This window comes from Hippocampus bargibanti, linkage group LG09 (assembly GCF_051943395.1).
Source record: "Hippocampus bargibanti isolate YZ-2025 linkage group LG09, ASM5194339v1, whole genome shotgun sequence".
Taxonomy (NCBI): domain Eukaryota; kingdom Metazoa; phylum Chordata; class Actinopteri; order Syngnathiformes; family Syngnathidae; genus Hippocampus; species Hippocampus bargibanti.
The window spans coordinates 18,264,735-18,289,832 of NC_142742.1; the positions used below are offsets into that span (position 1 = coordinate 18,264,735).

Consider the following 25,098-nt stretch of genomic DNA (forward strand, 5'->3'; position numbering starts at 1 on the left):
CAAGCTTGTTTCTTATATTTCCTTTGTGCCTTGATTAATAAGGTGACTTCGATTACTAAAGCGTTAACCTTAAGTACAGTGGTGTACACCGTCCTCTCACCTTCCTGTAAACAACTTGTTCAAAGGCACCTGCTGTGTAGTATCCACAGACTTGCCAGATTTGTGCTGGGGGAGCAAGCTTCTGAGTGACCAAGTGAATTAAGCATCCTGCAGGGAAGAGCTGTCAGTTTCTGTGGCGCGTGACATTTCATCAAGCTTTGACCTCCATCAAAGTGACACCAGCAACTAGTGGGGGGTTTAGGGCTTGCCTTTCCTCTCCGACACATGCTGAGAGCAAAATAATGTCCCGACATTACCAGACTAACCCACGGTTCTCCTCAGTTCAAAAACATTTATTAAATGTTGCTCAATGAAAAGCTGATGTAACAAAGTGGTAAATGGGTTTTTCTCATTTGTCTCCAGAGGCAAACCCGTCAACCCGGGACCACTTTTTATCTTGTATCGTTGCCGCTTTCATGACTTGACTGATTTTGACAGTTCAGAAAAAGTTCAGACAGTTTTGACACATGGATGACTAGACCTCTAGCCAGCCACATTCCAACATCAACAATAAACAAAACAGGCCGAGCAAGGAATGACGACAGATTAAACATTTACAGGGCAAAAAAAAATCATTCATTCATCATCATAAAAAAATACAAACTCATTAAAAAATGACTTCTCAAAACAAATGAAGTGCACAATTGCTGTCCCATGTCATTAACAAGCTAATTTCCATTGAATTCACTTTTCATGCTTGACAAACTGGATAATTTAATAGCACAAAGAGAGACTGATGTTCCACTGCCTTACTTCATCACAGAAGTCGGCTTCTGTCATAAACTCTTGGGCTATGTTATACGAGAGTGCAGAGGTCACCCAACTCGGGTGTACTCTGCCAGATGAGCTGCAACGCAACTGATGTCATAAAAGTGATGTAATACACAAACCACAAAAGGGAATACGGTTGAAATTCCTTGTCAATAGTCAAAGTCAAAGTCACCTTTATTGTCAAATATGCTAATATGCATGAAATACAGCACAGATGAAATTACTGTCCTCTTGACCCAGCGTGCAAGGCACTTATAATGACTTTAACAAACATAATAAACATTACCTTTAATAAACAATACCTTTAAATGTCGGTTCCAGATTTTTTTTGAAGTCATATTTGATTGAAGTCATAATCAACTCAAATATATGAAATTGATTCCTAATACTTTTAAATATCAAGACAGATGTTTTATTTATTTTAGTAGTCCTTTGTGATTGGAATCATAATTACCTAAAAAAAATGTAATGATTAGGGCGGCTCGGTATTCGAGTGGTGAGCACACCGACTTCACAGTGCAGACGTCGTAAGTTCAAGACCCGGTCCGGCATCCTTGTTTGTAGTTTGCATGTTCTCCCCGGGCCTGCATGGGTTTTCTCCGGGTCCTCCGGTTTTCTCACACATTCCAAAAACATGCATGGCAGGCTGATTGAACACTAGTCTAAATTGTCCCCAGGTGTGAGTGTGAGAGTGACTGATTTTTTTTGTGTATGAAAACTATTAACATTCTGGAAGTCTCTGTTGGTAGGACAAGAAAATCCTTGAACAATTGAATTACTGTGGACTAACACTCAGGACTGTTCGGATACTGTGGACAAAACGAGAAGACTTACTTTAACATTCTTTGTCATTAATTACTGTGTAATAATGGAATGTTGGAGTGTGTCATACCTTTTGCCCTGCTGAAGAAGGGCAATGGCTTCATTGATGCGATCCAACGGCATGTTGTGCGTAATGAACTCATCCAGCTTTATTTTCTTGTTCATGTAAGCTTGAACCATTTCAGCCACACCGTCCTTACCCTTAAAGCCTGATATAGAAATTGCAACAAAAAAAAGATACCAGTGAGAATAAAAAGGGTATCAAATGTACTGCATTAGCTGCCTCAGATACTGAAGGTGGATGATTATGTAGTTATTTATTTTGTTTGGTTGTTTTACAAATATAAAAAATCCTCGTCTCACCGTCTGGTGTCTGTCCCCATTTCAGCTCGGGTCCTCTACCAGAGGCCAGGAAGCTTGAGGGTTCTGCGCAGTATCCGTGCTGTTCCCAGCACTGCGCTTTTCTGGACCAAGATATCCAATGTTGTTCCCGGGATCTGTTGCAACCACTCGTCGAGTTTGGGGGTCACTGCCCCAAGTGCTCCGACCACCACAGGCACGACTGTCACCTTTACCTTCCAGGCTCTCTCCAGCTCCTCTCTGAGCCCTTGGTATTTCTCGATTTTCTCATGTTCCTTCTTTCTGATGTTCCCATCACTCGGGACCGCTACATCCACGACAACGGCTTTCCTTTCCCCTTTATCTATGACCACGATATCTGGTTGGTTGGCCATTACCATCTTGTCAGTCTGTATCTGGAAGTCCCACAGGATTTTTGCTCGGTCATTCTCCACCACCTTGGGAGGTGTTTCCCATTTTGACCTTGGGGCTTCCAATCCATATTCCGCACAGATGTTTCGGTAGACTATGCCAGCCATCTGGTTATGGCGCTCCATGTAGGCTTTCCCTGCCAGCATCTTACACCCTGCAGTTACGTGTTGGATTGTCTCAGGTGCCTCTTTGCACAACCTACACCTTGGGTCTTGTCTGGTGTGGTATATCCCTGCCTCTATGGCTCTGGTGTTCAGGGCCTGCTCTTGGGCAGCCAGGATGAGTGCCTCTGTGCTGTCCTTTAGGCCAGCCCTCTCTAGCCACTGATAGGACTTCTTGAGATCAGCCACTTCTGCTATGGTTCGGTGGTACATCCCGTGTAGGGGCTTTTCCTCCCATGATTGTCCCTCTTCCAGCACCTCATCCTCTGTTCCCCATTGACTGAGGCATTCTCTGAGTACATCATCCGTTGGAGCCTTCTCTTTGATGTATTCATGGAGCTTGGATGTTTCATCCTGGACAGTGGCTCTCACACTCACTAGTCCCCGGCCTCCTTCCTTACGGCTTGTGTACAGTCTCAGGGTGCTGGACTTGGGATGGAACCCTCCGTGCATGGTGAGGAGTTTTCGGGTCTTAACATCCGTGGTCTGAATCTCTTCCTTTGGCCACCTTATTATTCCTGCAGGGTATCTGATCACTGGCAGGGCATAGCTGTTTATTGCCCGGGTCTTGTTCTTGCCATTGAGCTGGCTTCTGAGGACTTGCCTCACCCGCTGGAGGTATTTGGTCGTAGCCGCTTTCCTTGTTGCTAATTCGAGGTTGCCATTGGCCTGTGGTATACCGAGGTGCTTGTAGCTGTTTTCAATGTCTGCTATTGTTCCTTCAGGAAGTGAGACCCCTTCAGTGTGAACTACCTTGCCCCTCTTAGTCACCATCCGACTACATTTCTCCAGCCCGAATGACATTCCGATATCACTGCTGTAGATCCTGGTTGTGTGGATCAGGGAGTCTATGTCCCTTTCGCTCTTAGCATACAGCTTGATGTCATCCATGTAGAGGAGGTGACTGATCGTAGCTCCATTTCTGAGGCGGTATCCATAGCCTGTCTTGGCGATTATCTGGCTGAGGGGGTTCAGTCCTATGCAGAACAGCAGTGGTATATATATATATATATATATAAAAATCCGCGTCTCACCCACCATGGGTGGTGTCTGTCCCCCATTTTAGCTCGGGTCCTCTACCAGAGGCCAGGAAGCTTGAGGGTTCTGCGCAGTTTCCGTGCTGTTCCCAGCACTGCGCTTTTCTGGACCGAGATATCCGATGTTGTTCCCGGGATCTGTCACAACCACTCGTCGAGTTTGGGGGTCACTGCCCCGAGTGCTCCGACCACCACAGGCACGACTGTCACCTTTACCTTCCAGGCTCTCTCCAGCTCTTCTCTGAGCCCTTGGTATTTCTCCATTTTCTCATGTTCCTTCTTTCTGATGTTTCCATCACTCGGGACCGCTACATCCACGACAACGGCTTTCTTTTCCCCTTTATCTATGACCACGATATCTGGTTGGTTGGCCATTACCATCTTGTCGGTCTGTATCTGGAAGTCCCACAGGATCTTTGCTCGGTCATTCTCCACCACCTTAGAAGGTGTTTCCCATTTTGACCTTGGGGTTTCCAGTCCATACTCCGCACAGATGTTTCGGTAGACTATGCCAGCCACCTGGTTATGGCGCTACATGTAGGCTTTCCCTGCCAGCATCTTACACCCTGCAGTTATTTGTTGGATTGTCTCAGGTGCCTCTTTGCACAACCTACACCTTGGGTCTTGTCTGGTGTGCTATATCCCTGCCTCTATGGCTCTGGTGTTCAGGGCCTGCTCTTGGGCAGCCAGGATGAGTGCCTCTGTGCTGTCCTTTAGGCCAGCCCTCTCTAGCCACTGATCGGACTTCTTGAGATCAGCCACTTCTGCTATGGTTCGGTGGTACATCCCGTGTAGGCGCTTTTCCTCCCATGATTGTCCCTCTTCCATCACCTCATCCTCTGTTCCCCATTGTCTGAGACATTCTCTGAGTACATCATCCGTTGGAGCCTTCTCTTTAATGTATACATGGAGCTTGGATGTTTCATCCTGGACAGTGGCTCTCACACTGACTAGTCCCCGGCCTCCTTCGTTACGGCTTGTGTACAGTCTCAGGGTGCTGGACTTGGGATGGAACCCTCCGTGCATGGTGAGGAGTTTTCGGGTCTTAACATCTGTGGTCTGAATCTCTTCCTTTGGCCACCTTATTATTCCTGTAGGGTATCTGATCACTGGCAGGGCATAGCTGTTTATTGCCAGGGTCTTGTTCTTGCCATTGAGCTGGCTTCTGAGGACTTGCCTCACCCGCTGGAGGTATTTGGTCGTCGCCGCTTTCCTTGTTGCTAGTTCGAGGTTGCCATTGGCCTGTGGTATACCGAGGTACTTGTAGCTGTTGTCAATGTCTGCTATTGTTCCTTCAGGGAGTGAGACCCCTTCAGTGTGGACTACCTTGGCCCTCTTAGTCACCATCCGACTACATTTCTCCAGCCCGAATGACATTCCGATGTCACTGCTGTAGATCCTGGTTGTGTGGATCAGGGAGTCTATGTCCCTTTCGCTCTTAGCATACAGCTTTATGTCATCCATGTAGAGGAGGTGACTGATCGTAGCTCCATTTCTGAGGCGGTATCCATAGCCTGTCTTGGCGATTATCTGGCTGAGGGGGTTCAGTCCTATGCAGAACAGCAGTGGGGAGAGTGCATCACCTTGGTATATGCCACATTTGATGGACACTTGCGTTAGTGGCTTGCCATTGGCTTCAAGTGTGGTTTTCCACATCCTCATCGAGTTTGCAACGAAGGCTCTCAGGGTCCTGTTGACCTTATACAACTCCAAGCATTCAGTGATCCATGTGTGTGGCATCGAGTCATATGCTTTCTTGTAATCAATCCAGGCTGTGCACAGGTTGGTATGTCGGGACCTGCAGTCTTGAGCGACTGTTCTGTCAACCAGCAGCTGATATTTGGCACCTCTAGTATCTCTACTAATGCCTTTCTGTGCTTTGCTCATGCATTGATCCATGTGTCCACTTATCTTAGCCGCAATGATGCCTGACATGAGCTTCCATGTTGTAGAGAGACAGGTTATTGGCCGATAGTTGGAAGGAACTGCACCCTTTGAGGAATCCTTCATGATCAGGATTGTTCGCCCTTCGGTTAGCCATCCTGGGTGAGTCCCATCCATCAGCAACTGGTTCATTTGTGCTGCTAGGCGCTCGTGGAGAGCTGTGAGTTTCTTTAGCCAGTAGGTGTGGACCATATCCGGGCCTGGTGCCGTCCAGTTTTTCAAACCTGAGACTCTTCCTTGTATATCTGCCGCTGTGATGGTAACTGGGTTCTGTTAAGGGAGGTTGCTGTGCTCCTCTTTCAGAGTCACCAGCCAGTGTGCACTGCTGTTATGTGCGACCTCCTTCTCCCATATGCCTTTCCAGTATCTTTCATTTTCCAGCCTTGGAGGGTCTGCTCTGCTGTTAGAACCCTGCCACTGACCGTACACTTTCGCAGGCTGTGTTGCGAACAGCCTGTTTATTCTTCTGGCCTCATTCTCTTTCGTGTACCTCTTTAGGCGACTGGACAAGGCCTGGAGCCTTTGTTTGGCAGTTTCGAGTGCTTCAGGTATGGTTATCTGCATGTACCTCTTGGGTATTGGCCTTTTATTCACACCTCTCTGGATCTCCGTCAATTGACTCACATCTTTCCGAGCCGCCTTGATCTTGGCCTCCAATCGTCTTTTCCATGGTGGGTAATGAATCTCGTGGCTCTCTTGGTTGCTCTTGTAGCCGAGCATCTCTAGGATCACTGATGCTGAGGTGTATATCAGCTCATTGGTTTCCGTGATCGTTCCGGTCGGGATCGTTCTCAGTGCTGCATTCACAGTTTCTATGAGACTTTCAGGTGGTACTTCACATAGCCGTTGTAATCGGTTTCTTAGTTGCCCAGTTTTCATTCTTGCCATGATCTTATCTCTCAGGTCAGTTGCTGCCTCGCTCAGCATTTCATTCATTGGGGCTGGCTTCCCAATCTCATCATTCATTGGGGCTTGCCTCCCAATCTCTGGTTGAACCTCTTCCTCTGATGTGGCAGCCTGGGGCCCGTCACCTCGGAATTTGTGTTGTATATATATATATATATATATATATATATATATATATATATATATATATATATATATATATATATATATATATACAGTAAAGTCTCGTTATATCGATATCGGATATATCGATAGTCCCGGTTATATCGATACTATTTCTATGCACGCACGGAGAAAATTAAATGCAAACAGGGTCGGATATATCGATAGTCCCGGTTATATCGATATTTTTTCCGACTCCCTTGAATATCGATATAACGAGACTTTACTGTATATATATTGTGATGTCACGAGAGGCTGTGTCCTGGAGGGCAAATACATCCCCCTAAAATGGCTCCACCCAGAGAGAGTCTTGGCCCCATCTGGTGGAAGGCAGCAATTAAAACCTCACACCTGCAGCTGATCAGGGCGGGATTGGCAGGCAAGGCTCTTAAGGCAGAGAGCCTCTGAGTGTGCAGCTTGGGGAAAGACAAGCTCGATTGCTGTGGTCTGTGAAGAAGTTGATTGCTGCGTGGAACTGATTGCCAGTTGGGACCACACGACTGGACACTGGATTTGGACCTTGCTAAGGTGGCTAGGCTACATGAGGAGGACGTCAAGAGGGGTGAGGCCTAGAGACTCAGGGAAAAGAACTCCGTCTTCAGTTTTACCTCAGAAGAGACTTTATTTTGATTTAAGTATTGGAAGAGACTATTCAAACCTTTGTTGCTTGTGAATCCCCCCTGAAACCTTTGATTAAAACCTTTGTATCCAAACCTGTCGTCCATCGTCCATTGCACTTCTTGTCCTGTCCCGCTGAGAGCCAGCCTCTCATGTTATCACAATATATATATATATATAATATATATATATATATATATATATATATATATATATATATATATATATATATATATATATATAGAGAGAGAGAGAGAGAGAGAGAGAGAGAGAGAGAGAGAGAGAGAGAGAGAGAGAGAGAGAGAGAGAGAGAGAGAGAGAGAGAGAGAGAGAGTATCTGTCCCCCTTCTTAGCTCTGGTTCTCTACCAGAGGCCAGGAAGTTTGAGGGTTATGCGCAGATTCTTTCTGATTTTTATTTTATTTTGTTATGCTTAGAATATCTTGTTTTCTATCCTTTCACTTCCACCTCAACCCCATCCCTCTTCAATTGCTGCTGTGGCCTGCAAATTTCCCCATTGCGGGACGAATAAAGGTATTCTGATTCTGATGTTTCCATCACTCTGGACCGCTGCATCCACTACGACAGCTTTCCTCTGCCCTTTACCTCTGACCACGATATCAGGTTGGTTCACCATTACCATCTTGTCAGTCTGTATCTGGTATCTGGGTGGATCTTTGCTCAGTCATTCTCTACCACCTTTGGAGTCCATATTCCGCACAGATGTTTCGGTAGACTACCCGGTTAAGATGCTCCATGTAGGCTTTCCCTGCCAGCATCTTACACCCTGCAGTTATGTGTTGGATTGTTTGTTCTGATGTGGCTACAGATGCCCTAAGGCCAGGTGAAACACAAATGAATAAACCTTCACATTCTCATCCACACCTGTGAGAACATTTGTAAAATATACAGATGAAATTAATATAATGCCATCTGCTGTCCACCAGCAGAATCCCTCCGCTGATTTACCTCCAAATACAGAGCCCTTCCATGTGCGTCCACCAATGAGATCATTTGGACGAGCAGAGAAATCTTCCTTGTCAGTCCAGCCAACAATCACACTTACTCCCCAGGCAGGTATGCATGATTCTAAGGCAGAACGCTACACAGGAAAGGGCACTGATTGTTTCACAAAGCCTTACATAATTGTCATTCTAGAAGAAAATGTTCCTCACCATGAGTTTTACATCCCCCACACATTCCAGGGAGAAGTCAACTCCACCATTAGTCATCTCAGTGAGCACTTTGCTAATAGGCTTGTCGTGATCCTTTGGGTTGACAAAGTCGGTGGCTCCAAACTCCTTGGCTTTCTCAAATTTGTCTACGTTGATATCCACAGCGATAATTCTTTTTGCGCCTGCATATTTGCAACCCATGATTGCAGCCAAGCCCACAGCTCCTAAACCGAATACGGCACAAGTGGAGTCTGGTTCAACCTGAAAAATAAGTAAACAAATACATTAATAAATCAATACAAAGTGTGTGCGTGTGTTTGTGTGTGTCTGCGTGTGCGCGCATGGGTGTGTGTGTTCATATTTAAATTATTTTTTTCTGATATTGCTATGTGGTGTGCTCAAGTGATTCCCTGAAAGGACAACTAACACATTTTTTTGGTTTCCTAACTGACATCAGAAAAAATGTTTTGTAGCATCTAAAAAACATGCAGGCTGATATTTTTAGTCAAATGCAAAACACCAATAAAAGTGACTTAAAATGTCGCAAAACTGCCACAAATGAGCTAGAAACTGGGGAGATTCAGAAAGTCTCGCCCCCTTGTTCGTGACGTCACGACAGGATACTCCTTCACAAACTGCCTTGCTCCAGAATCAAAACAATGGCTTCAGAGAGGTGAAATTCGGAGAAGATGCTTTCTTGTTACTCATCCAGTTATGAATATGATTCAAATAGTTCTGAAGGAATTTGTGAAAACTTACACATTCTTTATGCGTGTTACCGTGTCACCATCGCGTTATTTATGTAGTTTTCGTTCTAATTTCGCAATCAGCACGGTGTTTTCAGATGAACAAAAGTACCCAAAATGCATTGTGTGTCGCTTTCTCGGTCAGGGGCGTTCCGAGTGTGATGTCACTTCGGCCATCGTCATCAACTCGAAAACAAGAGTTCATGAATATTCAGCGCAAGTCTTAAAACATGAAATATAGCTATGTGTGGTGGAATCTTAAATGCGCTCAGTAGAAGTCATTTGAAGTGATTTTACGAATTATGGACGCAACTTGTCCTGGGTGTCGGTTGTCCTTTAAATGTTCTGAACCAATATTATTTTCTCTGTCAATGTTTGAATGATGTTTTGTCCACTGAAACTTTTTTTGTGTTGAGTTGATTGGCAAGTGCTTTCTTAGGTAATGTTGATTTATTTTCAGTTTTGCTGTCTCATGTTCGTGTCTTGATTTTTCATTCGTTGAGTTCATGGCGCCAAACCAGCAGTTCGTCCGCGGCCACCATTCATTGATCACATATGCATGTGGTGTGTTCAAAAACACTCTGTAAAGCGTGTTTTAGCACGACGTTTTTTACTTAAAGTAGCGTCTATCAAATTTACCATTAGTTCATTATGCTCGCCACGCCTAATTATACTCACTCTAGTTTAAACACACACCTTTCAACGTTTAAGATAACATGATTGCGTTTATAAATTGACCCAAGCAGTTCCCTTATTTGATGAATCGATGCTGCCATCTTTTGGATTAGTTTGAACGTTGGAAGCTACTGCAAAAGCATTGCATTGTTGTTATTTGTATCTCTTGTTGAAATCTTGTGTTTCTGTCCTTGTGTGTGGCGTTTTGGACATGGCTTTCAATGGATCAAAGTGATGCAAATTTTATTCCAACCACCAAGCTTTTTTTCTGGTCCACTCCCATGTTTTTTCCGTCCGTTCTTTCTTTCAAAAATGTCACATTAAATGTGATTGCAAAGATAAAAATGTGCAAGATTGTCTCCCCTTACCTGAGCATTATTGACTGCCGCTCCAAATCCTGTGCAGATCCCGCAGCCAAGAAGACAAACTTTATCCAAAGGGGCACCAGGATCAATCTTGGCCAGAGCAATCTGGTTGACCACACTATACTCTGAGAAGGTACTGATCCCCATGAACTGCAGCAACTTCTTTCCCCTGCAAATTAACTTGGAGGCGGGTGCTAGGCTCACGTTGTGAGGTATCACATCCCTTAACAAAACGGAAGCATTAGTGTCAATATTCTGGATTTAAGGATAAACATATTTTCCGGATTATAGATGTGTTTTTTCATAGTTTGGCAAGAGGGTGCGATTTATACACTGGAGCAATTTTTGTGTTCAACGATTAACGCAATACTGTACCTGTGCTATTCTCACATAAAACCGCAAGAGGGGGCTATAGGCCCGTGTTGATACTTTGCACATAGGAAATAACTGATTAAAACAACTGACATGCCTCTGATGTAATAAACAACGAAATAGAAGAAACACAGCATCATCTTCCTCTGGAGTTTGTGGCGTTCTTTCAAAGTGACACCGAAGATGAAGATTTCAGTGGAATTCGTGATTTGGAATGAGACTGATGGTTTGGTAAACCTTTGAGCACGTTCTTTAAACGAGTGGCTGCATTTACAGCAGCTCCAATACTTTTTGTTCTACTTTCTTCCTTCTATACCCTTGCTGCTATAAATGTAGAATTTCTCAATTGTGAGATAAATAAAGGTTTTACTTATAATACTAATAAAACTAATACTAATACATCTACTAATACGACTACTACTACTACTACTACTACTACTACTACTACTACTACTACTACTACTACTACTACTACTACTACTACTAATAATAATAATAATAATAATACATTTAATTTATAAGCACCTTTCAAAACTCTCAAGGTCACTTCACAGTCAAAGGGTAATTTTTTCTGTGGGTGAGCAACGGCAGCCACATGCGCCAGCGTTCACTCAACCCGGAAGTAACTCAAATACAAAGAAAGCTACCTCGCTAGCTAATAGATACAGTCGCTAATAGATAGCTATCTAGCCAGCTAGGTAGCTAAATGATAGCTAGCTAGATAGCTAGCCAGCCAGCCAGCTAGACAGCTAATGGATAGATAATCAATAGCAAATAGATAGCTTATCTTATCTCTTTATCCAGATAAATCTCAATATGTTATATGAGGATAACAAGCATGTTCTCCGTTCGTTCTTGATGCGCCATGTAACTTTACGTGATTGTAATTTATTCTGCCTGTTGTTCTGTATTTTTGTTTTTATTTACCTTTCAAGATGTTGTTGGAGTTGGGTTTTATCGAGTAAATGTATCCCCAAAATGTGACTCACACTCCAGTGCGATTTCAATGTGTTTTTCTTCTTAATTATGCATTTTACGGCTGATACGACTTCTCGTGTTTATTATGTTTGTTAAGTCATTATAAGTGCCTTGCACGCTGGCTCTGAGAGGACAGTAATTTCATCTGTGCTGTATGTCATGCATAGTAGCATACTTGACAATAAAGCTGACTTTGACTTTAGTCTGGAAAATAGGACGCCATTGCTTAAAGAGAAGATTCATATTTGAATGTACAAACAAAAGTCCTTATGCGGGCATCCAGTCATTTCAAAGCATCTTTGTGGTTGGTTTCATGTCACAGTATATGAATAAATCTTTATGAAACATTCGTTTCATTATTTTATCCTACATTATATTATAGTTGAGATTTTGCAAAAAGCTCTTTATCTTGTCACCGGAAACCAACTTTCCACTTTTTTTCAATGCGCAATGAACAATCAGTTATCTCACTGTGCCTCACCTGTCATCTGTCATCATGGAAATATCAAATGAAATAATAAATTAAACAGTTCTATTTTCCCCATTGTGGGACGAATAAAGGTTTTCTGATAATGATATTTATGTATTTAGTGATCTGTACTTTAAAGTTCCTCTCCATTTAACTTCACCATTTTTGGATTTTTTTCTCAAAATCACTGAATTTTCACATTTACTGTTCAAATACTAAGTAGAGACGAGCGGTGAGGCTGAGCAGCCGGCTGAGCCTCAACATGGATTGCGCAATCACTATGCTAATTGTGCTGACTTGCTCTGCAGTGAGACTGCATTGCTGTGCCTCTGCATATCGCTATTAAAGTGTTCAAACACTTTTTGTATATGAACTAAATTTCTACAGTTAAGCTGGTGCATATAATCTACAGTCACTGTACATTATAAACACTGTACTACAGTGTTTATTTTATTTTTTTATCAAAACACAGTTCTCCTGCCTCATGACAGAATAATAGAATTAGTGACAGCAAGCTACAGTAAACAGTTAGCAAGCTGAGTGCAACCATCCAGTCATTTTTTTCGTGTTGCTTGGCCTTATTTTCAGAATGGAGGATTACATATCTAAATTGAAAGAATTTTCTAAACTGGACTTTCAATCGAAGCAGGAGATAATAATTAAAGGAAGAGCAACACCGGACTGTATAGCTCACAAACGGTGAGGGATGAATGGAAATCTCCTGGAAAGCTTCTCAGCTTTTTGGCCCTGAAGGATCTCACTGAAACTATTCTTGAGCCAACAAAGTTGCTCCAGCTCGTACTCACTGTTCCAGATACTACAGCATCAGTGGAGCGCTTGTTTTCAGCACTGAAAAGACTGAAAACATACAGTCGCAACAGGACTGATCAAGGACGACTTTCTTCACTGGCAGTGATCTCCATTGAGACAGGGATACTTTTAAAACTGAAGGAAGATAAGGAAGGCTTCTACAAAGAAGTTATCCATGCCTTTCTTCAGAAGGAGCGGCGCATGGACTTCATTTATAAGTGAAGGTAACACGATAATAAGGTTTTTTTTAAAACTATTTCTGTCTATGCTACAGTTTGTATATATGAAGAATGCCGACATGACATTTTAAACAAAACACGTTAACTGTTGCCAATGAAATGGCGAATAAGGTACTTTGTAGAGTTCATATGTTAGTAACGTCACTGGATTCAACACGTTTGCACGTCACTGGATTCAACAGACCTGTGTGTCGGCGTTAGTATTCCGCATCCACATGACTTACCACGTGCACAGTTTTATCTTGTTGCGCATTTCCAGATAATGGCTTGATATTATTTTTTTAATTCTATGCTTTATATGGGTTTTGTCTCCATTTTGCCTCATATTGTTGGTATTGTTTTGTTTACTCCTATTTTCTGTTTGTTTCAGTTCTTGTGTGAGAGGATGTTTTATTTATGTTTTTTACATTATTGTTTTGTCATATTGTTTTTGGTTTAGACCATGTTGCACATGCATCTTTTTGTTGTGAAGATTGTAATCTTATTTAATAAACTTGCTTTTTACCTTTGGAAAACTGAGTGTTCTGGGATATTTTTTCTCCTGAGTGTATACACACAAACAACACCCCAAATTCAATAGAAGAAGCACTGCAATGTGCAGGTATGTGTGTACTGTTACCCACCCTCAGTTCAGACAGCAGCATTTATTGACATGATTGTTGTTCCGTGGGATGCATGCGTGGGAAGGATACTAATCAGCTCAGACGTTGCAAGCCCACTGTTTTGGTACGAGACATTTAAGCTGCTGTAAAGGAATGTCAATGAAATTTCTATGTTACTGAGAAAGTACAATAAGTAAAGTAGGTTGGTCCATGACCAATGTGCTTTTAGGAAAGCAGAGGGAAGGAACTCAAGAGGCAACTTCCTATTACCCAATTAGGAAAAGAAGGTGGTTGCTTGTGGAGCTCACCATGCTTTTTCACACTGGTTAGTCTTGGGACTCTTACAGAGGCGACACTCTCTACACTGGGAGATAATCATAGGCACAACTTTGTCACCTAAAAGACAAAAACGGTGCTTTACTGACTGAAGCGCACAAACTCAAGTGTGGTATCAAACCCCCCCATATTTTTAAAGACATATGTCTAGCACAGTGGTTCTTAAACTGGGTTCGATCGACCCCTAGTAGGGGTTTGGTGAGTCGGTCTCAGGGGTTCGGTGGATCCTCGGCCGCAGAGGTCCACCCCTCAGCCTCGTCTGCAGTTAGTGGGCACAGTCATTGAAAGAAGGGTTCGATGAATAGCATATGAAACATGTTGGGTTCGGTGCCTCCAACAAGATTAAGAACCACTGGCACGAGCATCATTCCTGACTGACCTGGCTGAAATTCAGTGACTCCGGGTCCAACACTCTCCACGATGCCTGCACCCTCATGGCCAAGCACCATTGGGAAAAGGTCATTATTCTCCGTTTCATACAAGTAGAAGAGGTCGGTACGGCAGACACCCGTGGCCACTATCTGTTGCAAAGAGAAATATTTGTCAGTAAAAACACCTGATTAATGAGTGCTGTTCTGATTCCCGTTATAGAAGGCAAGTCGAGGGATATGGAATGTTAACTCTCTACCTTTGAGTAGGGTGGGTGGGGGTCAGGTTTTGACTTACAGTGGGGCCTTGTCTGATGGACTTAATTGGTTCCCAGACAGAGTGTGTAAGGGGAAAAGTGTGTATCCCAAAAAATAATTTCACATAGGAAATCATTACAATGAGAATAATCCGTTCCCAGGTCTCCATAAAATATAATTTTCAACTAAATAAGCCTTAAAACCACACACAACATACCTTATTCTATGTATAATAAATGTGCTATTGTATTGTGATGAAAGAAATACACTGCACTGTATAATGAAGTCACTTTATTTACATTTGTGATGGTCGTTGATGGCTCTTAATTGACACCTGTTGCTTTCTGACTTGTAAGATCTTACGAAACCGAGGCATCACATTATCATTCATCATGTTGATGATTCTCATAGCCACAGTCTTTTCAATGTATGTATGTATGTATGCATGTATGCATGTATGCATGTATGCATGTATGCATGTATGCATGTATGCATGTATGCATGTATGCATGTATGTATGCATGTATGTGGGAGGAAACCGGAGGACCCGGAGAAAACCTATGCAGACCCAGAGACAACATGCACACGCCACACATGGAGGCCAGAGCGGGACGCAATCCAGGAATCTCTGCACTGTGAAACCGGCGTGCTAACCACTCGACTACTGGGCCACCTAAATGTCCAAGTTAATTTTGAATTGCATATACTAATGCACAATAGGTTCATCCTTTTTATTTAAAAGCCATACACCATCAACATTATGTGTGTAATGTGTGTGATGACTTAGTGTGCAACATCGTAATAAGGTAGAATCCCCCCTTTCTCACCTTGATGCGGACCTGATTGGCCTGCGGCGGCTCAACCTCAATCTCTTCAATGGTCAAAGGCTTGTTTGATTCCCAGGCTACTGCTGCCTTACACTTGATGACCTGAAAAGCACATACATAACACACAGCAAAGGAAATTACTTGAGTTATGAGGAAGTTTTAAACTCAAACATTTTTGGGAGGTTCTTTTAACCCTTTCCCCACAACATTTTTTTTTTGTAAAAAAACGTTCCTTCTTCAGACAATGTTTTTATTTATGCTCTCTATGGTATAGTTGAAGCTAGCTATGAAAACAGTGTAAATCTTGCCCAGTTTGTTCAGCAAAATGATTAGTCTCGACCAGTTCAGAGTCAATAATCCTCTTGTCAATAAAAAAAGACTGAACATTTCAAATTGACTCAGTTCTGATAGGTTTCAATCAATCGTTATTCCATGATTTCCTGTGAAAGTATACGCTCCTCTGGCAACTCGAGGCTTCTCCAAGCTCTACGCTCACCTCCTCCTCCTCACTCCTCAAGAAATAGCCATTGTCCGGTGGATTGGATGAGCCTTTATTAGTCTTGCAGTGGAGAAATTTACATTTCACAGTTTGAAAGGATGAGGAAAGCAAAGAAAGAAGTAGAAAAACAAAATACAGGAGCTGATGGAAAGGTCGCGGTGCCATCTTAAAGTCAAAAGAACAAAAAAAACTAGATAACAAATAATATGACGACGCAAAGACGCATATAGTTATTCAATCTTAAGATCATTATGCACCGTCTTTGTTCCATGAACCAGTTCTAGATGAAAGAAGAGAGGATCAAAGTGTCCTTTTCACCAGTGTATCAGGGATGTAATGGTGGAATGTGTACGTCTGCTACAAGCTAAACGTTGAAAGCAAACACGACGCTGTTGCATCATTGATGAAAGAGATTGTCTAACATCTCCTGTCCCACGTTAATCTGCTTCAATTCCAAGTCGCGACAGTCCAACATACGCATCGGCGCTCTGCACTGACGTTCCTTTCTTCTCAGGGCAGGCTCCTTAAAGGACAACCGACGCCACCGGACGAGTTGTGTCCACGATTTGTAAAATCGCTTCAAATGACTTCTACTGAGCGTATTTTTACAAAGATTCCACCGCATATAGCTATATTTTACGTTTTAAGACTGGTGCTGAATATTCAGGAAATCTTGTTTTTGAGTTGGTGACGATTCCTGACGTCACGTCACGGAAGGAATGCCCCTGACCGAGAAAGGACGCACTATGCAGGTTTGCGCTACTTTGTTTGGTCTGAAAACTTCGTGTTGATGGCGAAATTAGAAGGAAAACACATAAATAACGCAATGGTAAATCATTGTGTGTTGCACCGAGACAACTATTTGATATTCGCTGACACAAATTCCAAGAGGGAAAATCAGCCCATTTCCATGGAGCTTTGTCGCCATCTTCAGCTTTTTGCTTTTTGTGTGCTACATTTCTGTCCAGATACCTCAAAATGACACGGAATAAATTCTTTAATCGATTGCAAACATGTATGCTTTCTTCTACTATTTGAATCATATTCATAACTGGATGAGTAACAAGAAAGCATCTTCTCCGAATCTGAAGCCATTGTTTTGATTCTCGAGCAAGGCAAGACGTCTTGGCGTGACACCACGAACAAGGGGGCGGGACCTTCTGAAACTGGCCACTTCCGGTTTCAATTTGAAGTAGTTTTTCGACACTTTAAGTCATTTTTGTTGGTGTTTTGCATTTGACTAAAAATATCATCCTGCGTGTTTTGGGTATTTAAGATGCTATAAAACATTTTTCTGATGTCAGTTAGGAAACAAAAAAGTGGTGTCGGTTGTCCTTTAAGCAATGCATCCATCCAGTTGCACACCGTTCTAAAGCAGGGACCGTTCCGCTGAACAAAGCGGTGCTGTGAAAATTTGGCACCTGCCCATTACAGGTGCAAAAAAGCACAATTGCCTCTGAGCTGTCCAGCGATGACAGTCAAATGGCCTAATCAAAAACAGTGCTGGCATATTCATGCTTGCAAATTTCCCCATTGCGGGACGAATAAAGGTATTCTGATTCTGATTCTGATTCTGATTCTGCCAAAAAGGCGCAACCGCTCAGCACAGTCTCCTTGATGAATGTCGTGGCCAAAAATGCTGAAAAACATTCTGCATCCGTTCCACATCACGCACAACAAGACAAAGTGATAAAAGACAACACAAAAACAAGACACCAAAAAATCATGAGAGCACTTGCTGACGGCTGCCTACTTGGGCGCCATCTTGGACTACTTAATTAATTGGCATTGGCAGAGTTATCAGAAGTACCATTCAAGCTTCTAAGGGAAGCTTCATATTCACTATAATCACTTTGGGGTGTAACACTTGAAAATGCTACAAAAAAAATGAATGAAAATGTGAATGCGAACAACACCCTTATGATGGCGGGTGTCTGAGAAAGTCTCATAACAATATCCGTGAAATCCCACAGCTCTATCCTATTGTGAGAATACTCATTTCACACGTAGAATGGCTCACAATCTTAAAAGTGACAAATATATACGAATATAGCTGGTTTTTGAAGGGAAGGTGTTAGACGAGTATATTTATCTACGACTGACAAAAAGAAAATTTCGTCAAACGTGTCTACTCATTTCTGCCAGGGTTAAGCCTGTGTTCCTTTTTAGTAATGTGAATAGAATCTCTGCCAGCCACTCTAAGGACTGGTGTTCAATTCCCGGAAGGGGAGTTTCTGTGGTATTCATTAATTTGACGATGCAGTGTTAACAGCAAAACTAAAACAAGTGTGGAATTTTTCCATCCAGTTTCAAACTAGGGATCTTTCGTGTGCAAGACAAACGTGATAACCACTAAAGGTTTAGTAGTTATCACAGTTCTCTCTCAAGTTTCCATGGTTTAGTGACTAAACCATGGAAACTTGAGAGAGAACTGTGTTTCATATAAGTATCTACACCTGTAACACCAAATACAAGGGTTTGATTCCCTGACAAGGAGTATGTGACATTTTCAAGACTTTGGTGATGAAGTTTTTCACAGCACACCAAAAAGCAGCCTGTTTCCACCCAGTTTTGAATAGGGGACATTTCGTGTCGAAGACAAAAATGATAACCACGACACCATTAAACCTTGAGAGAGAAGAGTGTTTCATCTGAAGTTTGTCATTGTTGATAAACTGATAGTTCCTATATTCGTCACGTTTCAGTTTGAAACCAACGGGTGGCACTGCCTGCAGCTGCAAAGGCGTTGGTCGTTTTAATTGGTGTCCGTTAAAAGGACTCCATTCAGTGTCAGATCATTGTTTATTTCACTCTGTCATGTTTTACTCATGAATTTGTTTGCTACTTTGGACCTTTTTGTTCTGATAACACTGTTGTTTGAGATTTTGTTCCTGCTGACTTTATTTAATACCATTTGTCAAATACACCCTGCTCTTCCCTTCTGCCTGCATTTTTGGGACCCACCACCACCACCTTGCATATACTGAGAATATTATAGTTGTCCATGTACAGCACTTTGTATGCAGCTTTGTCTGTTTAAAAGTGCAGCTAAAATGAGCAATGTTTTATCACAGTGGTGTAGTCTTGTTTTTCGACAACATAGTTATCTTACAAGGTTATGATCAATGTTTGCAATGTACTGCAGTTTGGGACCCGCAACCCCATTTATAATCAAATGTCAAAACAAATGTCATATTTTCTAATTTAAAGGTTCATCCTAGACCTTATTTTCTTAAAATAAATGCTCAAAAAATAAAAGAATGCATGACACCTTCATTTTATGTTTATAAAATGCAACAAAAATTCAGACACCATTTTTTTTGACAATCCGTTTTTTAACAATATTCATGTATACTTACTATATATACTTACTTTACCAGCTGTTGCCATTTTCATAGTGCATCAATGTAAAAAATGAATGTGTTTTTCAAAGTGTTTCATATAAAATAATACCAAATCCCCTTCAATGTACACTGGTTTATATTTATTTATGAACAAGTTAAAAACGCAAAGTGGAGGTGAACAGCAGCAGGGATGCTCTCATTGTGTGTGTGTGTGTGTGTGTGTGTGTGTGTGTATATAGAGACTGTCCAAGATACACAAATGACTCCAATGTTCACTCTGCAGTTTGGGACCCGTAACCCCATTTATAATCACCCCCACAGCACACACACACACACACACACACACACACACACACACGAACACACACACATGTACACACACACATACACATTTACACGCAACTGCATGCACGCGCACACACGCATGCACTCACACACACACATACACACAGACACATGCAAACACACACATACACACACACACACACACAAACACCACCATACACACAGGCCCACAAACACGCACACGCACGCTCACACTCACACAAAGCCGCCTATTTTTAACAGCTCTATCTATAAATTACATCGCGCGCAGATCATAAGAAGCTGCTGGGATGCAGAAAGATAAGCTAGTTCTAAAGGTCAAAACAGAGCATGAGGCGAGGCAATGGGTAAAAAGTAAACAATTGAGAGTTGTTAATCTTTCTTGTTAAATGACCTCGAATTGTATTTTACCTGAAATAACACCAGTGGTTCTGAACCTTGTTCGAGTCACTGAACCTAATCAGTTGACATTCACCGAACCCTTCGTTCATGATATAATAAATAAAAACATGTATCATAGTATATCATGCATCAAGACAACTCAAAATCAACTAAGTCACGCTCGGTTTTTCTACGACATATCTGTGGGCTCAAAATTGGGCTCCAGATGTGTAGTTTAACGGCGATTTATGTGGTATGTTAAATGTATTCCAAAAACAAATGTCATATATTCTAATTTAAAGGTTCATCCTAGACATTATTTTCTTAAAATGCATTATAACTTCATGTTATGTTTATAAATTGCAACAAACATTCAGACACTAACTTTTTTGACAATGCGTTTTTTTAACAATATTCATGACTACGGTATACTACTTACTTTACCAGCTGTAGCCATTTTCATAGTCGATGTTGTTTCCAAACAGACGAGGCGAGCTGCGAGGCAACAACTGCAGCTGCTGGACAAACTTCACCCTCAATCTGGGATTTAAATAAGCATTTCTAACAATGGGTGGAGCCTCGGGCTGTGAAATAAACTTCCCAACATTTGGTTTAGAGCTCATCGGAACATTATTAACCCTGCTGTTACCTTCATGTTTACTTGACCCCACCTATGCAGACAACTTGTCCAGAACAGCGAAAATAGATCATCTTTTTCATTTTATGTTCACCCAGTAGACTACATTTAGATTGCGAACAGTCATCAAGGATAGCAAACAAGCTATCGAGGTCATTCATTTAGTGATGTTAAACATTGAATGCCAACATTGAAATCCAATTGATGCCACGGATTACGAGGGTTAACAGAAAAATACTCTCTCACAATGTCCTCACTAAATCATTTGCAATCTGACCATCACAGAAATAAGATTTGTGATTAAAATACATTTCTCCCCACAAAACATAAGCACAAAAAAAATTGCAAATCTTATGGGCAAAATGTTCTATGTCAACAAATAACTGCATTTGCAACACATTAATAGATACTGACTTTGGCAATGTTTAATGAATAAACACTATAAATGCACGGGACTTAACATAAATGCTAGTAATCAGCTGCAGGTTTCTAAAATGCTGATGATTGCAGTTGTGTTCTCTGTTCGTCATGGCTGGAATTAAATGTATTAGTCAACTTTAAAAAAAAATACTGTACGCAGGTGCGCCTTAATGCAAAGTCATATTGTGCCACAACAGGTCTCGCAACTACTGTCAGCAGCGGACTCCATTTCCCCCTGCAGAAGAAGTAGTGCGTAACCCCAGCCTCTACTGTAGCGCCTTATATTTTGAAAACTTTTAGATATTTCCATATTATATTTGTACAACTTTTTTCATTCATTGAAGGTGCGCCTTATAGTCCGGTGTGGCTTATATATGGAAAATGTTTGAAAATACACCATTCCTTTTACTTCAGTGCGCCTCATACACCGGAAAATACGGCAATTTGATTGACAAGGGTAACAGCACCGGTTATTTGTCTTTATTTCTGCTTTGGTTTGAGGAAAGCGATCATCTCCTGGGTTAAAATAGCCATTCTTTAAGGTCCTATTTACAACAACTCGTTGAGGATTTCAAAAATTAGGCCGTATTAAGAAAGAGATCAATAAACCAATTAAATGGCATATTGTGTGACACAGTACACACATCGTTCCTCTCAAAATCCCACATCCACAACTCATACATGTTACGTCTCATGATTTGGTCAGGTGACTCCCGATTTTTACCACAATACTCACTATACTCACTTTGCAAAGCAACTATTGACACAATACAGACAGTTGATTTGTAAGCTGAAACAAAAGAAAATGTAAACAAAAATAAATGTTTATACTAATTGAATCTAGAAATAAACAATGAAAGCATTTTTGTGTTTTATTTCCTTCTAATTTACACTTTTGTCACACTCACATTATTTTAACATGCACCACAGAGTTCCGAGTACGAAAATCTTCCAATTTATGATTTCTGAAACATAACATGTATGACAACTGACTTCAACGACATGAGGACAACCCTCAGCTTCAAATCCGACTCGGAACGGAAACATGAGGAACTTCACTTTTAGTCCACTAAGATAGAGAGAGATGACAAATTTAATAATTTTTTCAGGGTGTCCCCTACCTCCTGACAGAAGACAGATGGGATAGGCTCCATCAACTGTGGAGACCCTAGTGAGCCTAGAATGCAGTTCAAATCATGAACAAATATCATTTCTATAGATTTTTGAATGCACAAGTTCCTAGGAGTTCATCGATAAAACAGCTGAATTTCCTTTTCCAAAAAATAGGTGAGAGTGAAAGTGGGTCAGCCTCACCTCGGATTGCAGAAATCTTTCATCTAATTACAGTATATTGAGATTTTTACTCTTCGCGGGGTGCACTCTATCCCCCAAGAATAGCAGGTCTCCACTATACAGTGGGGCCTCGGTTTACGAACACCTTGCCTTACGAAATTTTTGGTTTACGAACGTTACATTTATGAAAATTAAACCTTGGCATAAACACTACTTTTCGGGATACACATGGAGCGCAGCCCCACCACGGCTGGCGGAGTAATCTTTGGTGGAAGAACACCAAAGCACACGACCGAACAGCGCCCCAGCCGGCCTACCTCTCCACACCCACTTTATCTGAATGCACACGTCGATCGTCTTCAACGATACTTTTGCTGTTATGGGACCGAAAAAGACCCCACCACAGGCTCGTGTTCAGCCAAAGAAGACACACAACAAAATTACAGTCGAGGAGAAGAGGGAGATCATTGAGAAACACGAACTAGGTTTAGCGGCTTAGTGTATATGCTAAGTCCACCATTGCTACCATACTTCGCAACAAAGCTTTACACATAGGCTTTATTTACTCGATGCTTTCACGTGACTAATGACACCGAAATATCACTTAGGGATTATTGGAAGTACCATTTCAATGTGTATCATTGTGTTCAGCTGATAGAAAAGGCTTGGCATGATGTTATGAATGATGAATTGATGAATTATGATAAATTTGTGGCCCACATGCATCCTTGAGAGGGACTTTGAAGGATTTGATCCTCATGACTCCGTTGTTTTGGGCGACATTGTTTCCATTGGACAGAACACGGGACTCGAAGTGAATGCAGATGACATGGAGGAGCTTGTTGCTGACCATAATGAGGTCCTCAACACAGAGGATGTGATTTTCCTTCAAGAGGACAAGCAGAAGCAAGCCATTCATGAGTTGTCATCTGAGGGCGAGGAGGAGGAGATGGCTGCAGCATCACATGAGAGCATCAAGGCAATGTTGTCTTAGTGGAATGATGTGCAGGCTTTTATTGAACAGTTCCATCCAGAAAAGACTGTCGCTATTAGAATCATCAACATGATGAATGATAATGTGATGCCTCAGTTTCATAAGACCTTACAAGTCAGAAAGCAACAGGTGTCAATTAAGAGCCATCAACAACCATCACAAATGTAAATAAAGTGACTTTATTATGCAGTGCAGTGTATTTAATTCATTACAATACAATAGCACATTTATTATACATAGAATAAGGTATGTTGTTTGTAGTTATTTAGTTGAAAATTATATTTTATGGAGACCTGGGAACGGATTATTCTCATTTTAATGGTTTCCTATGGGAAATTAATTTTTGGGAAACACACTTTTCACCTTAGACACTCACTGTCTGGGAAGCAATTAAGTTTGTAAGACAAGGCCCCACTGTATTGCAATCATACCCGCAATATGAAATCAGATGGTGGACAGTGCGTAAGTGCACAACCATGGACAACAGTTGTCCTCCAATGACTCCCTCCCGTTGTAAACATTGCATTTTCTCAATTTGTTTGTTCTCTCTCGTTTCTGCATTTGGTAATCCCACAACCGAAACCCCTTTTCACTTTTCATTCAGTGAAAACATTGTTACATTTTTTCATCCTTTTTACTTGTCCGCCCAGTGTTTTCCCCAAAGTAAAAGCAGATATTTGCGAATGTCTTATTTTGATGAAGCACAAAAGATAAGTCTGCTTTCATGGAGAACAAACAAAATTGGAGATTACCTTCATTACCCTTGAGAGGGTGGCATCAGAGGATTTACACAAATCTACTTACTCAATGACTACTCGATGTCACTTGTGGATTGACAGCTGGGGGGGGGGCTCCCCGCTTCAACCACCTGCTGTCAATTCCCTCATTAGGACACCACATATTTATACGGGACGCTGTCACCTTGTATTTGCGCCTCGTCACCCACCAGTACCTCGGATTTTCTCTCTCTTCGGTGCTCGTGGTTAACCCGGTACGAGCACCCCCCCCCCCCCATCCATTTTGTATTCTTTCGGGATTGCGCCTTTTCTGCACCACCGTGTGTGATTTGCTTTTCGCAATTGGCTTCGTATGCGGGTGGGGGTTCCCCTTGGTCCCCTACTCTTGGTTTTCTTAGTGTTCTTTATTTTTGATTATTCCCCTGGTCCACCTTTAAGGACCAGTGCTTTGTGTTGTCTCGTAATAATCATCCTGCATGGACCTCTGTCTCTGTCATCTGCTTGGGGATCCAAACATTCAATTTCGTTACCGGTCAGCTGCTATCTGCCTCGTTCGGAACGTGACACTCAATTTTGGAAATAGTTGATGAAATGGTGAATTTTGATGCCTAGAGAACTTGTATGACTAATTTCCCCACCTTTGTCTGCACACTCATTCATATTCCCCACATATTCACCCCATCATCAGCCCAACAGATCCGTCAGTCGCAGCTTGTTCTCACACTCACCCTCTTGATTAATTTCCAAGAGAGGGAATTTGCCTCTACCAATCCTCTGGCCCAACGACAGAGTTGTGTCACTGTGTGTGTGTGTGTGTGTGTGTGTGTGTGTGTGTGTGTGTGTGTGTGTGTGTGTGTGTGTGTGTGTGTGTGTGTGTGTGTGTGTGTGTGTGTGTGTGTGCGTGTGTGTGTGTGTGTGTGTGTGTGCGTGCGTGTGCATATGTGTGTGTGTGCGTGTGC

At 42.0% G+C, this 25,098-nt stretch overlaps 1 protein-coding gene across 3 annotated transcripts; it reads right to left on the bottom strand.

Moving 5' to 3' along the window:
* Window positions 1-377: 377 nt before the first annotated feature.
* Window positions 378-20,631, bottom strand: LOC148893883 (alcohol dehydrogenase 1-like). 3 transcript variants are annotated; one of them, XM_089004353.1, is made up of 9 exons: window positions 20,498-20,631; window positions 15,511-15,612; window positions 14,437-14,578; window positions 14,030-14,117; window positions 10,255-10,474; window positions 8,466-8,726; window positions 8,260-8,392; window positions 1,763-1,901; window positions 378-1,679 (listed from the first exon to the last, which is right to left on the bottom strand). In XM_089004353.1, the coding sequence occupies exons 1-9, from the start codon at window positions 20,519-20,521 to the stop codon at window positions 1,646-1,648; spliced, it is 1,143 nt and encodes a 380-aa protein (XP_088860479.1). In that variant the 5' UTR covers window positions 20,522-20,631; the 3' UTR covers window positions 378-1,645. The 3 variants fall into 3 exon arrangements, with proteins under 3 accessions (XP_088860479.1, XP_088860478.1, XP_088860480.1); XM_089004354.1 differs by lacking the exons at window positions 378-1,679; window positions 1,763-1,901 and adding an exon at window positions 7,596-8,175; XM_089004352.1 differs by lacking the exons at window positions 378-1,679; window positions 8,260-8,392; window positions 8,466-8,726; ... (3 more) ...; window positions 15,511-15,612; window positions 20,498-20,631 and adding an exon at window positions 2,056-6,641.
* Between the last annotated feature and the right edge of the window lie 4,467 nt (window positions 20,632-25,098).

Bases quoted from the DNA above. Each gene is read 5' to 3' on its own strand.
- LOC148893883 (XM_089004352.1), bottom strand. From the start codon at position 3,665: ATGGTGGGTGAGACGCGGATTTTTATATATATATATATATATATACCA.